The 12497-nt window shown below is 32.4% G+C and overlaps 2 protein-coding genes across 2 annotated transcripts; one reads left to right on the top strand and one right to left on the bottom strand.

Annotated features, from left to right (window-relative positions):
* Positions 1–1150: 1150 nt before the first annotated feature.
* On the bottom strand, positions 1151–2045 carry LOC105157289 (high-affinity nitrate transporter-like protein). Its single transcript, XM_011073665.3, has 2 exons — positions 1797–2045; positions 1151–1690 (listed from the first exon to the last, which is right to left on the bottom strand). The coding sequence occupies exons 1-2, from the start codon at positions 1924–1926 to the stop codon at positions 1206–1208; spliced, it is 615 nt and encodes a 204-aa protein (XP_011071967.1). The 5' UTR covers positions 1927–2045; the 3' UTR covers positions 1151–1205.
* A 5508-nt stretch (positions 2046–7553) lies between these two features.
* Positions 7554–11645, top strand: LOC110011696 (uncharacterized). Its single transcript, XM_020692423.2, has 9 exons — positions 7554–8125; positions 8221–8933; positions 9069–9283; positions 9448–9528; positions 9631–9717; positions 9818–9950; positions 10052–10123; positions 10247–10372; positions 11359–11645. Exons 1-9 carry the CDS (start codon positions 7635–7637, stop codon positions 11460–11462), a joined length of 2022 nt encoding a protein of 673 aa, XP_020548082.1. The 5' UTR covers positions 7554–7634; the 3' UTR covers positions 11463–11645.
* The last annotated feature ends 852 nt before the right edge of the window (positions 11646–12497 follow it).

Here is a 12497-nt window from a genome sequence, read left to right as displayed (position 1 = left end):
TTCTTTTTTCTTTTTTAGAAATATGATGGAGTAATTTATATATTTTTTTATTTTTAATATATTCTAAAATATAAAATATTATTTGTAATATGCAAGTAGGAACGGCATGCCACAACAGCTAGTATTAAAAGAAGAATTTGAGTAGACGTGGTTGAAAATATATAAGGACATTTATGGTAATTAAAAAAATTAGTGATTGTGGTATAAATAAGCGTTATTTATGAATAAAAATAAAATTTTATTTTTTATATTGAGTAAATAAATATTTTAAAATATAAAATATTATTTACTATATACCTAATAAAGTATCAGGGGTAGTTAAATATAAAACAAGGGAAGTTCCACATGACAGTTGAAAAATACAAAATTAAAAGCCCTTTTCTGCAAATCTCACACCCCGGAAAATAACCCACAGTCAAGATTCAGATCATGTTTGTCTAAATTTATTTAAAATATCTTATAAATTTAATAATATATAAAATATTTTTAGAGTTTATAAAATAATGTATAGGTTTTATTCAAAAAATAAAAAATTTTAAAATATTTGAATAAAATAAGAATTTAAAATTTATAAATTAGTAAACACAATTATAATTAATTTGAAAGAGCTTATTAAGATTAAAAATAAATTAGAAAGTCAAACGTCTAATAAAATGTGATGTTTTTGTTTAAATTGTGGGGTTTAATTATTAAATTACAATATTATGTCAAGAATATGATTAAAAAATGTAAGTGGGACGTAATTGCAATTTTTTTTACACTTAAGGGACTGAATATGGTGAGAGGTGAAACAATGGGATCAATATCATAAACGGTGTAAGTTGTGAAACGTAAATTACAATTTTTTTGAATTTGGGACTCATAAAGTGAGGCGTAGATGCCACATTTCAGCTTGCTAATTTTGAAATATTCGACGAATTTGACCTTAATATGCTATTTTTCCTAGGACGGAGACGTAATTGGCAAATTAAATCCAAGAAAACTAAAATTACCCCCTCTTATAGTTGCGGAATCAAAATTGTAATTTTTCCATAGGTAAAATTAAGCCTTAAGATTGTGAAATTTGGGAGCTAAGTGGAAGTTGCAACTCAAGAATTCTACAACACATGAATCTAGACATAAGTCTACATGTAGGAAATTAAGGCCTGGCTTGAATAGGAAAAAACCTCCAATCTCAGATTATTCAAGTAAATATTTATGTACATTCACTTGTGCTGAGAAGATTTGGATTTCCTCTTCTCCAGGAAGAAAAATCCAAACAAGGAAACAACAGAGAAAGCAGAGAAGCAAACTGAGGCGACGTGGAGGGAGACATGGCTGCCGGAGATCGCCTGGATGTCGAACAAGTTGGTAGCCTTGTGCGCATCCGTGGTCTGGCCGTAGGCCACCACCTCATCCGCAGAGTTATGCACGTATGCCCTTACAAAATATGTGCCTGTCGGCACGTCTTTCTGCAACGTCCAAGTGAACGTGCTGCTTGAACTGCTGTACGCCTGACTAGCAATCTTGTGCTGGCAGGTCTTATCCTTTGCTAGATCGTCCACTGTTTTCCTCCACGCTCGATCCTTTTGGCTAATAGGCGCGTAGCAGAGCTTCAGCTTCACCGTCTTGTATCCTGAGTCCGTCCCGACTGGGAGGCTCGTGTTGAGCGACCATGCCAATGTTATATTGTCTTCCCCAGCTCTCAGAACTGCATAACATTACGAATTTATAACATAATTGTCCATAACATACTGAAATTATGTATATATATATACATAGTATCATGTGATTTATTAAGATTAAAGGAAATGCACCGTGTCCTTGCGTCGTAGAGACGGAGAGGACTAGAGTCCGGGGAAGGGAAGAGAAGGTTACGGCGTAAGAAGTGACTGCAAGACAGGAGAGAAGGAGTGCTGAGGCTGCAAGAAAATGTTGAACTGCCATACTTTGATGATGTCTTGTGTTTTCAGTTTGAAGTTTGTTGAGATCCTAGCTAGTGATGCTCAAAGTGGTGGAGTTGATGGGCTTAGGGTTGATCGATTTATAGGGATCTCAACACAAAGAAGGCAATAATTTGTTTGTATTTCTTTGGTCTTTTGTCCGAATGGTTAAGGCTGGCAGTTACTGTTATTACAAGCACAACAACTCATACACTACCAATTTTGTGCTGCCCTCATCACTTTGTCTATCCCCATCGTACGTTTTTAGGGAGGTATGAGCCTTACAAATTTATTTTTGAAAAATGTCTTGTCGAGAAAAGATACCATCGACACTTATATACACTACAAAAAAAATAGAAGATTAGTGACCAAAAAAAAAAACAATAAGGGACAATTTTAATATTATATCACTAATTACATATATTTAGTGATAAGATTGTTTAATTTGTCACAATAAAGAAGTTTCATAATTTTAATAATTACTATTATTTTGTAAAAATTGTTATTAATATGAATTAATGATAAAAAAAAATACGTACAAAGTTGTCACTAAATACAATAAGTGACGTATGTATAGTGATGATCTAGTGACAACAAATAATAGTTGTCACTATTTTATGTTGTCACTATACATGAGTCACTAATTGTTTTAGTGACAATTTTATGCACACTTTTTGTCACTAATAATTATATAGTGACAAGATAAAATTATTGTCACTTGATATATATATGTTATTAATGATAACTTTTAGTTTATCACTTACTAGTATTATATTTTCTTGTAGTGATACTGCTCCAGTCACAAGGAAAAAGAATACTATTATCTACCCTTTTAATGGCTACAGACTAAAAACAGTGATAAATAACTATTATTAACTATAGTAAGATAAAAGTTATATTAAAATTTAGGGAAAAGTATTATTTTAGTCCGCTAAGTATGCCTAATTTTAATTTTAGTCCGATAACTATATCCATTTTTGTTTAGGTTCAGTAACTTATGAAATTGCTTACTTTTAGTCATCTGGTAGGTTTTTGGACAATTTTACCCCTATGCAACTTTAAAAGGCAGTTTTAGTCCATATGCACTCATAGGGGTAAAAATGTCCGAAAATCTGCCAGATGACTAAAAGTAAGCAATTTCGTAAGTTACTGGACCTAAACAAAAATGGACATAATTATCAGACTAAAATTAAAATTAGGATACTTAGCGGACTAAAATAGTACTTTTCCCTAAAATTTAGCTTATTCATCATGAAAAATATATTTTACCATGATTATGAGTCATGACAAATGTTTTTGTCATGGTTTTTAGCAATGATAAATATTTTACTCAAACTATTAAAAACCACGATCAACAATCGTTGTGTGGCTGTGGTCAATGAATATTTACTACGATAATTTATTTTTAATTTTAATAATTAATCATGATTAAAAGATTTTTTTCTTCTAATAAATCTTTACTTTATCAGATACCGGAAGACAGTACACGTTCCTTATTAAATTCTAATATTTTATAAGGGTGATGAATAAAGAATGATTGTTGAGATGGTAAAATGACTCTAAGTCGTGTTGAAGGGGTTAAATCAATAATTTATGAACACTTTTAGATTTATGTGGGTAGGGTTTGTATAGAAATATGTACAAGTGTTGTTTACATGGCAAGAAATGCATGGAAATTTAAATTAAATTAATTACAGAGTAAGTGTATCATATTTATTATATGATTGATCATTTTTACTGAACTGTATAGTAATTACACGACAAGTGTATTGCATTTACCATTTAATTGATTTAGATTCGACTGGGCCAGATCCAAACTAAACTTTCCTAAAATACATTGGTATCATCCGCTGCAACTTTTGTACGTTTTTTCAAGCGGTAATATTTAAGTATATCACTTTGATTTATATATTAATATGATTTAATGATTAAGTTAAAAAAATACAATTTATATAAAATGAGATAAATATTCATATATCAAAATTTAAAATTATGACCCGATGAATTTGTTCATAAAACCTCGACCCTAAACACCATACTAAGATATCATAAAATTATAGAACTCTATCCGTTCACAAATCTCTATTATGATGAAACATTGTATTCCAAATAAAAACTTGAAATAACAAAAATTATAATAAATGTCTTTTTACAATAATTTTTTCAAAAATAAAAGCATGAGAGTCAAGAACATCAATCGCACTATTATTTAAAGTGGGGAAGTAGCTATGAGTTTTATTTTAAAAATTAATAACAATAATAATAATAATTACAATCAGTGCTCTTTATATTTAGGATAATTTCACGCCCCTTATATTTGATAAAATTACGTAATTGCTAGATGGACGCCTAAAATATCCACTTTCCACTTATTTTTTTTTTTTAAAACAAAAGTTGACAATTAAAAAAACACTACTTTTTTACAAATGAAATAACAAAATACTTAATTAAATAAATAAAAAGAAAAAAGTAGAAAAATGTATTGTAGCCGTGTACGTCATGTTTCTAGCTATTTTCTTGAAATCTTTCTTTCGTCTTATGATTCTTTAAAAATGTGTAATTGATGCCATTTTCTTCTTTATAAACATATATGAGAAATGTGTATTTGTAGGTAGTTAGGTTGTTTCATTCATTTGGATAATTAAGTCACGTTACATTAATTGATAGAAATAAATGTGGCTATTGTGAGTTTCATGTTAAAGATGAGCCTATTTTGTGATTTCAATATAATTTTATTTAAATCTACCCATACACAAACATTCCAGGGACGGGATGCAATACATGTCCGGTGAAATTCGAACCCATAATTTTCAAATTCCTAGTAATAGACAGTTTGAATTTGTTTGGGTAATTTTAATTCAAAGGATTTTAAATCCCTCGATTTTAAATTTGATGATGAATATGAATGAATTTCAAATTCGTCCTTTGTTTAAAATCCTTTCTTGAATCCTGCTTTTAAATCTAAACCCATGGATTCAAATATTGATAAAATTTATGTTTGGACTTTATACAAAAAAAAAATTAATTATTTAATCACATTCAAGTTTTAAACCCATTTGACGATCGTCTCGATTTTTCATTCATTTTTTCTCCCTTGTTTTTATTTTCTTCCCGTTTTGCTCTTCTCTCTTTTTTCTCTTACCGCTTTTTGTGTTATGTCTTTTTGCCTTTTATCTTTATTCTCTCAAAAACCAATCATCAGCCTTTGTTAAATTAAGTGTTTTCATATTAGATTAATATAATTGATCTTAATTTTAATCTGCTTAAAGTTGTAAAGAGTGTTGGTGTTCAATGGTGCATAATGTTGGTTTTTCTTGCTTGTTACATACAAACACTTGTTTTATTTTTATAAGTCTCAACATCTTATTTTTGTTATAAGTATTAAAACCGCCATACGTCCCAAAACCGCACCTTTGATTTTGATTTTAAAAGTGTCAATCTAAAAAATTATTTTATAAAATTGTCAATGTCAATTCGATTTAAAAATAGGTCTAAAAAACAAAAATTGCACCGTGAGCACCACTAACAACTAGTACCCTAGCATTTGTTTCTGTTTAAAAAATAGATTCCTTAGTCAATCAAAATTCACAAAATTTGCTAATATTAGCAACAACAAGAGCCCAAAAAAATAAAAAATCCAACAACAACAACAATTGAATAAAAATTTATATTTACCACCGATTGGCTTATTCCAGGTCAAGCAAATCTTTCATAATCTATTTGTTACAAGGATGAAGATATACCTTCTCAATGTAAATTATATTTTTAGTCCCATAAGTGGACCTATTTCTAATTTTGATCTCACACTCAGGCCAATTCGCACATTGAGTCCTATATGTATTTTTTTTTTTTTTTCAATTTGAGGACCATTGAGGGATTTCCGTCTAATTGATAAAGGTAGATGCTCTCTCCATTAGTCAATACAATCAAAATAAGGTTAAATTATATTTTTAGTTCCATATGTGGACCTGTTTTCAATTTTGGTCCCACACCCTCAAGCCAATTCGCATATTCACATTTGGGACCAAAATTGAAAATAGGTCCACTTATGGAATCAAAAACGTAATTTACCCTTATTTTGATTGTATTGACTAACGGAGAGAGCAGCTGTCGTTATTAATTGGACGAAAATCCCTCAATGGTCCTCAAATTGAAAAAAAAAAAAAAAAACCACCACATATGAGACTCAATATACAAATTGGCCTAAATGTGGGACAAAAATTAGAAATAAGTTTACTTATGGGACAATAAATATTATTAATCCTACCTCCTCGCATATATTAGCTTGTGAAGATGTAATTAGGATAGTTTGGTAAAGAAAAGATTTGTTTGACTTGCAATAAATCAATAATAAATTAGCCGAAATTAAATATAAATGTTTATTCAAATTTTTTTATTAATAAAAAAAATCAATGAAATTTAAATAATAAATAAATCTATTTATTAGATAAAAATAAATATTAACAATATTAAATATAATTTTTTAAATTATAAAAGTTTTGTATTTAATTACATCAAACTTCTGAACAAAAATCCAAGCGTCCCGGATGAGTTGTTTTGTCGGATACGGTGTTTTTGGTTACTCCCAACATTAAATTTTCACAAAGCCTATACCCAACTCGAATTTGTACATGGATGACTGAAGACACTTGCTCCGTTTCTATTGGGCCGTTTAGTCCAACAAAGCTCCTACACTTATATTTTTTAACTCACTTACAACCACAAAACGGCTACCACAAAGAAGCCCTTCAAATAATTCATAAGGAGGAAATTACGTTTGGTTGGATTGTATTTGAACTAATTATATAATAAATATATTATATTTATAAATTAAGTATTTTATAATTAAAAATAGTAATTAATTATTTAATAAATATAATTAAATTTTATATTAAAATAGTTTGTTTGATGATTTTATACTATATGCTAACAATTTTACCCTTAAATTTTCGATATTAAGTTATTCCAAAAAAATTATAATAAATTACAATGTTCATAAGATTTAATATAATTATAAATATCCCTCATTGTTCCTGAACCTTGGTCGGAGGTTTACATTTGTCAACTTTATCTTTGCTGTATTTTTTTCTTATTTTAAAAAAATAAAAAATTATGAAAAATGTAGGACGAGGTGGATGAATATTTTTAAAAAATTAAAAAAAATAAATTATCCACTTAATTCATAAAAAATTTTAGAAAAAATTAAAATTTAAGTGAAATTATAATTCATAGTCCATAAAAGCATTTTAATCAATTTACCACAAAAATGGATAAAAGTCTAACGAAAATTAACGGATTAGACTAATCGTTAGACGATCGTTAAAATGAATGGAAAAATTAATAATTTTTTAAATAATAAAAAATATTTATAATTACACGAAACATCTTTAAATTTAACAAAAAAAATATGAGAAGCTCTCTGTTTATTGATGTTGTATCTTGGACTGGGTACGCCTCATTTAATAATCTCAGAAACTCACAAATGCAGCCTAATATGCCAACGCCCCATTCACAAGGGCCGATCGACCACACTCAATTACACACACAACAGACAGTTCTTGAGGCCGGCATTTATTTTAATATAAGTGCATCTTTCCATGCACTTTGATCAACTATGCACACAATGTTCATCATCGCCTCTTGATTTTTCAGTCCTCTTCCCTCACTTCACAAAACTACCTCTTTTTTTCTTTACGTGTTTTTTCAAGTTTCATGTGTGCGGCTGCTCGTGAGACCGATTCTTTTGGTCAGATGATGAAAATGGAGGTCATGGACCGGAGATTCAATCGGCACATGCCTAGTGAAGGCAGGGAAACCGCCAGCTTGCAACGGAAGCTAGCAAAGCCGAGACGTGTTGGCCAAACTGCCACTCAAATGCCGGACCTAACTGATTTTATGAATGATGCCTTCTTTGGAACGGTAAATGGTGGTGATCAAAAGATAGCGTACAACCTAAATGGTGGTGGTAGGCGCGTGCTCCGTTATCATGATGAAGATGATTTTGACTCGAGCACTAGGAGCGTTAGCAGTAAGCAAACTCAGGAGTGGTTGGAGGAGGCCAAGCGAATGGTGGCGTCCTCTCCTTCGAGGGGGGGTGATTCGCCCTCTAGGCTTGTCGGGTCACCGAGGTTTGGCATGTCTCAAGGCCGATTTTCAACTTCGTCCCTTGATAAGAGAGATCCACTTTCTAGGTCTGCTAGAAGGTAAAACAAGCACAATATTGAACAATTTTTTTTTTTTTTTTGGTTTTATATACCTCTTTATAAGATATTGTAAATTCTTCTCTTTGCCCTAATAGGAACAGGGGAATGGAAGGGTTGAGTGGGGAAATCCTATCAAAAACAGCAATTCATACCCGCAATAGATCCGAGACCAATTTGGACCCTCCACAAGCAGATGGATCCCCTGCATCAGAACTCCACAAATGGTTATCATTGTACGGCCATGATCCCACCAATTTCCCTGACCCCTCACCACCAAGCCCCACAAGCCATCTGTCGGGCCCACCCCTCCCGCCCCGCCAATCAATGCACCGCAAGTCCCGCTTCCAAATTGACCCCAATCCACCCTCGCCGCACCCTATCCCAACCCCAACTAACCTTCCCGCCATTAAACAGAATTTCAAAAACACTAGTACTAGTCCAAACAACAATGATGCACCAACGGCAACCTCGTTCACAAACTTGCTCTCCCCACCGAAAAATCTTGTACACTCAGCTCACCAACGGTCGCGATCATTGAGTACGTGCCCAGTGCCGGAGGGCGAGGTCTTATCGCCACCCCGCAACTTGGTGGAGTCGGTCCACCGACGGTCCATATCTTCATCAACGTGCAGAGTGGACAGGATCTTGCAGAAGGATAATAATACCGATGATGGGCAGTTGAAAAATGGAGATTCTATGGGAGAAGAGTTAAATATGTTCTTGAAAGAACAAAGGGCCAAAATTGAGAAGCTTTTGAGTGGAGAAATCTATGGAAAAGCCAAGATTGTGCTCTCCGGACCCTCAAACAGTTGAGTTTCAATTTTTCTCTTTTATGGGATCATACACATAGTGATAATTTTTTATTTTTCTGGAAATATATATAGTATTATTACAACCTATCAAATATCTATCAAATGCTGACTGTAGTTTTGAGTATTTTCAGGTACAAGTTCAATGGTGGCAGCGACATGTTACGCGTGGTTGCTCGAAAACAGAATGAGAGGTAACAAGAAGGATGGAGGTCGGAACGACAACAATTTGGAGTTTGTCGTGCCTGTGATGAACATGAGGAGAGGGAAAATGTGGAAACAACGACAAGCGGCTTGGCTCTTCCACCACGCCGGCCTTGGTGCTACTTCTCTGCTCTTCTCCAATGAGGTAATTGTTGCCCTCTTTCATCGGAGAAAACAAATTATAAACTACGTTTTCATTGATTTCTCGTTGCAACGACTCTTTTCTTTTTTTACATTTATAGCTATAGGGTTGACTCTTAATGATCACGGCTATTCATGAATATTTTGTCCATGTTATATCTCAACCAGGTTGACTTGGAGACGCTAATGATGGAAAAGCAGTTGAGCTTGCTCGTAGTCGGGGAAGACATCCTTAAAACCAATGGCGAGGTTCGTTATCCTACCGTTAACAAGCCTAAGTATTGACTCAGGGACATCAGCACAAATACAGCTTTTAGAAACTCATCTGTTTGTCCTCTTTCTCGTCCTTAGGTGGGATCGCCCTGTACCGTTCTCACCGATAACTATTGTGAGGACGCGTACGACCTGCTTCAGAACCCGATCTTGAAGAAACTTCTGGTAGAAAAATAAGTTGCAAATTTTCTCAGTTTTCAACCATTTTACGCAGAGCATCTATAGTTAGTGATATGAACTTACACAAATATATACTTATGATCAGCTAGCAGGTATTCTGCTGGACACACAAAATTTAAGTACATCTCCCAAATTGTCGATGACTAGAGATGCAGAGGCAGTTCAGCTGCTCTCCGTTGGCTCCACCCCCAACTATAGGAACACACTCTATGATCAGCGTATGCCTGATTTTCTCTATTTTTTCATCATCGTTCTATCACGTTGAGAACGTCTACAGTCTACGTCTGATCGAATCCAAGTTTGTCGTTTCTTGTTGCAGTGGTGCAAGATCAGAGAGGTGACAAGTTCTTTGACGTTCTGCTTCAGACTTACGGGAAACCTCCTAGCGATAGTAAGCTAAATAATCCTACTTAGATAGACCGGACGACGCGTAGACAATATTGTAATGATACAAGAATGATATCCTTCAACTGACTCATCTTCTCAGCAATTTTCACTGGTGAATTGAATGCAGTTAACTGGGACAGTGAGCATAGAGTCCCTGAGAAGATTAAGTCCGAGAAAGTGATTGCAGGAAGCGATGACAAGAAGCAAAACAACACAAATGATGTAAGAACAAAGAAGGCTTCACCTGTTCCAGGTAATTCTGTCATGTTTTAACTACATCTGGTAAAATATCCGAAACATCTTACATGTTTCTAGCATCGGATATTTTCCTTTCAAATCAATTTAGTATTGGTAGGTTTTGTCTGAATTGCAATTTATATATACAGTCCAAAATCGTGGTACCGGTGATAATATCAGTAGGTTTTGTTTCGCATTTATTGGATGAGACACTATGTGATATTATTGGCATACACATTCCATTATAGAGTCCTTAGTATCGCGGTATCATGATTCTATCCAACACTAAAACCACTAGGGAGAAAAATATTACTTTTAATAATGGCTAATTATTATGGTTAAATGTGAAAAAGAGTGTTTTAAATCTTAGTGATTTTAGTGTAGGGAATAATCCATGTTTTTGTAGTGCCAATAAAGACGAAAAAACATTATATTTTACGTCCCACAAGTTAACCTCTTCCATATTTTGATCCCGTTGTTTTTGAACTCGTCACGTTACATTCATATCTCTAAAAATTATTGCAATTTCAGTCCCAAACCTCAATTTCGTTAAACTTCTAACTGGAACAATCTTAATTCCTATCAAGGCTAAACGGAGCTCGTGTCATGAACGTGTTGTTTCCATCATTTTTTTGGAATTATGGATATGCTATCTAGTGAACTCGAAAATAATGGGACTGGAATCACAAAAAGACTAACTTGTGAAACATAAAATGCTAATTTTTCTAATAAAGACTGATTCAAATACGAATCGGTATATACTTTTTTTTACTAATAATAATAAATTACAATAACTCATCTTGATATGTTGAATAGAGAAAAACACTCACATGAAATGAGATAAATAGCCGTATATTCAAAAAATTCAAACCTATAATCTCGAATTTATTCATGAAATCTCAATCGTAACGTTAACCACTAAATTAAAACACTTTTCGACTATCAGCATGTACTTTAAACTACTTAGATGTGTTTCATTTGAACTGTTTCTTTCATCTGCAGGTAAACCAACACCATCTCCTGTCCCGGCAAAATCAAATGTCGACACATCTCGTGGAAAGAAACAAAACTTTTTTGCAAAATTGTTCGGATTTGGATCAAAATAATGACAAAGAAATGTGTGGAGATATTTATTTTTATGGCATCATCAACTTCTTTGAGGTTGTATGATTGACAAGGTTGCCAGAACAACCCCTCCATACACTATTGGAGTTTTCTGTGTTTTTTTTTTTTTTTTTAAATTTTGAAAATGTATTTTTTATTATTTGATGTAGCAAACAATAATTTGAGAAATTAGTTGTCTGCATGTTAATGTTTTCATAACAGCTGGTTGCCTCTTCAAATAAATTTCCTGTGTCTTTCTGTCACATAGTGCAGAAACATAAATTATTGTGTGAACTTCTGAAAACTTTCAACTATTTTCTTTGTCCTAATTAATTAATTCTTTCTTTTTTTGCAAGTTGATGGGAGACTGATAGATCTTTCCGTAACTCTTCTTCTAAGAATTGACCTTTTCCTCTATATTACTATTAGTAAATTTAGGGTTTTTGGACAATTTAATTATTTATTAATTATATAATCTTGTAAGAAATATGTGGCTATGTAAGACACTTTAATAAAAATAGAATATTTCCTATATTATAATTATTATACTTAAAAACCCAAGCAAATTAATATTATCTACCACTGATCAAACACAACTATATGAAAATTTAAGTTTTACATATGAACAAAATATTTATTATTATTTTTAGTTATTTTACTAATTACTAATGTTTTGACTCCAGCTGTAGAAACAATGGATAATGGTGATGTTATGTTATTCTTCTAGTGAGACCCTTGTTCCAAAGTAATTAATAGGACTACTAGAAATGATTCTTTTCTTCGTTTTAAGCTATAATATCGCAATTGAACGAGTTTTTTTTTAAAAAAAAAAGGGAAAAAGTATTATTTTAGTTCGCTAAGTATGTCTAATTTAAATTTTAATCCAATAACTATGTTTATTTTTGTTTAGGTCCAATAACTTATGAAATTGCTTACTTTTAGTCCCTTGGCATATTTTCGGACAATTTTACCCCTATGAGTGCATATAGACTAAAACTGCCTTTCAAATGTTGCATAGGGGTAAAATTGTTTGAAAA

The sequence above is a fragment of the Sesamum indicum genome, linkage group LG3 (genome assembly GCF_026168435.1).
Source record: "Sesamum indicum cultivar Baizhima isolate 11 linkage group LG3, ASM2616843v1, whole genome shotgun sequence".
Taxonomy (NCBI): domain Eukaryota; kingdom Viridiplantae; phylum Streptophyta; class Magnoliopsida; order Lamiales; family Pedaliaceae; genus Sesamum; species Sesamum indicum.
The sequence above is the reverse complement of the archived record's forward strand: the minus strand, read 5'-3'. Positions and strand labels throughout refer to the sequence as shown.

Bases quoted from the DNA above. Each gene is read 5' to 3' on its own strand.
- LOC105157289 (XM_011073665.3), bottom strand. From the start codon at position 1,926: ATGGCAGTTCAACATTTTCTTGCAGCCTCAGCACTCCTTCTCTCCTGT. The intron at 1,691-1,796 runs GTGCATTTCCTT...AATGTTATGCAG, and splicing joins CTCTACGACGCAAGGACACG to TTCTGAGAGCTGGGGAAGAC.
- LOC110011696 (XM_020692423.2), top strand. From the start codon at position 7,635: ATGTGTGCGGCTGCTCGTGAGACCGATTCTTTTGGTCAGATGATGAAA. The intron at 9,718-9,817 runs GTAGAAAAATAA...ACTTATGATCAG, and splicing joins CGATCTTGAAGAAACTTCTG to CTAGCAGGTATTCTGCTGGA. The intron at 10,373-11,358 runs GTAATTCTGTCA...TTTCATCTGCAG, and splicing joins GAAGGCTTCACCTGTTCCAG to GTAAACCAACACCATCTCCT.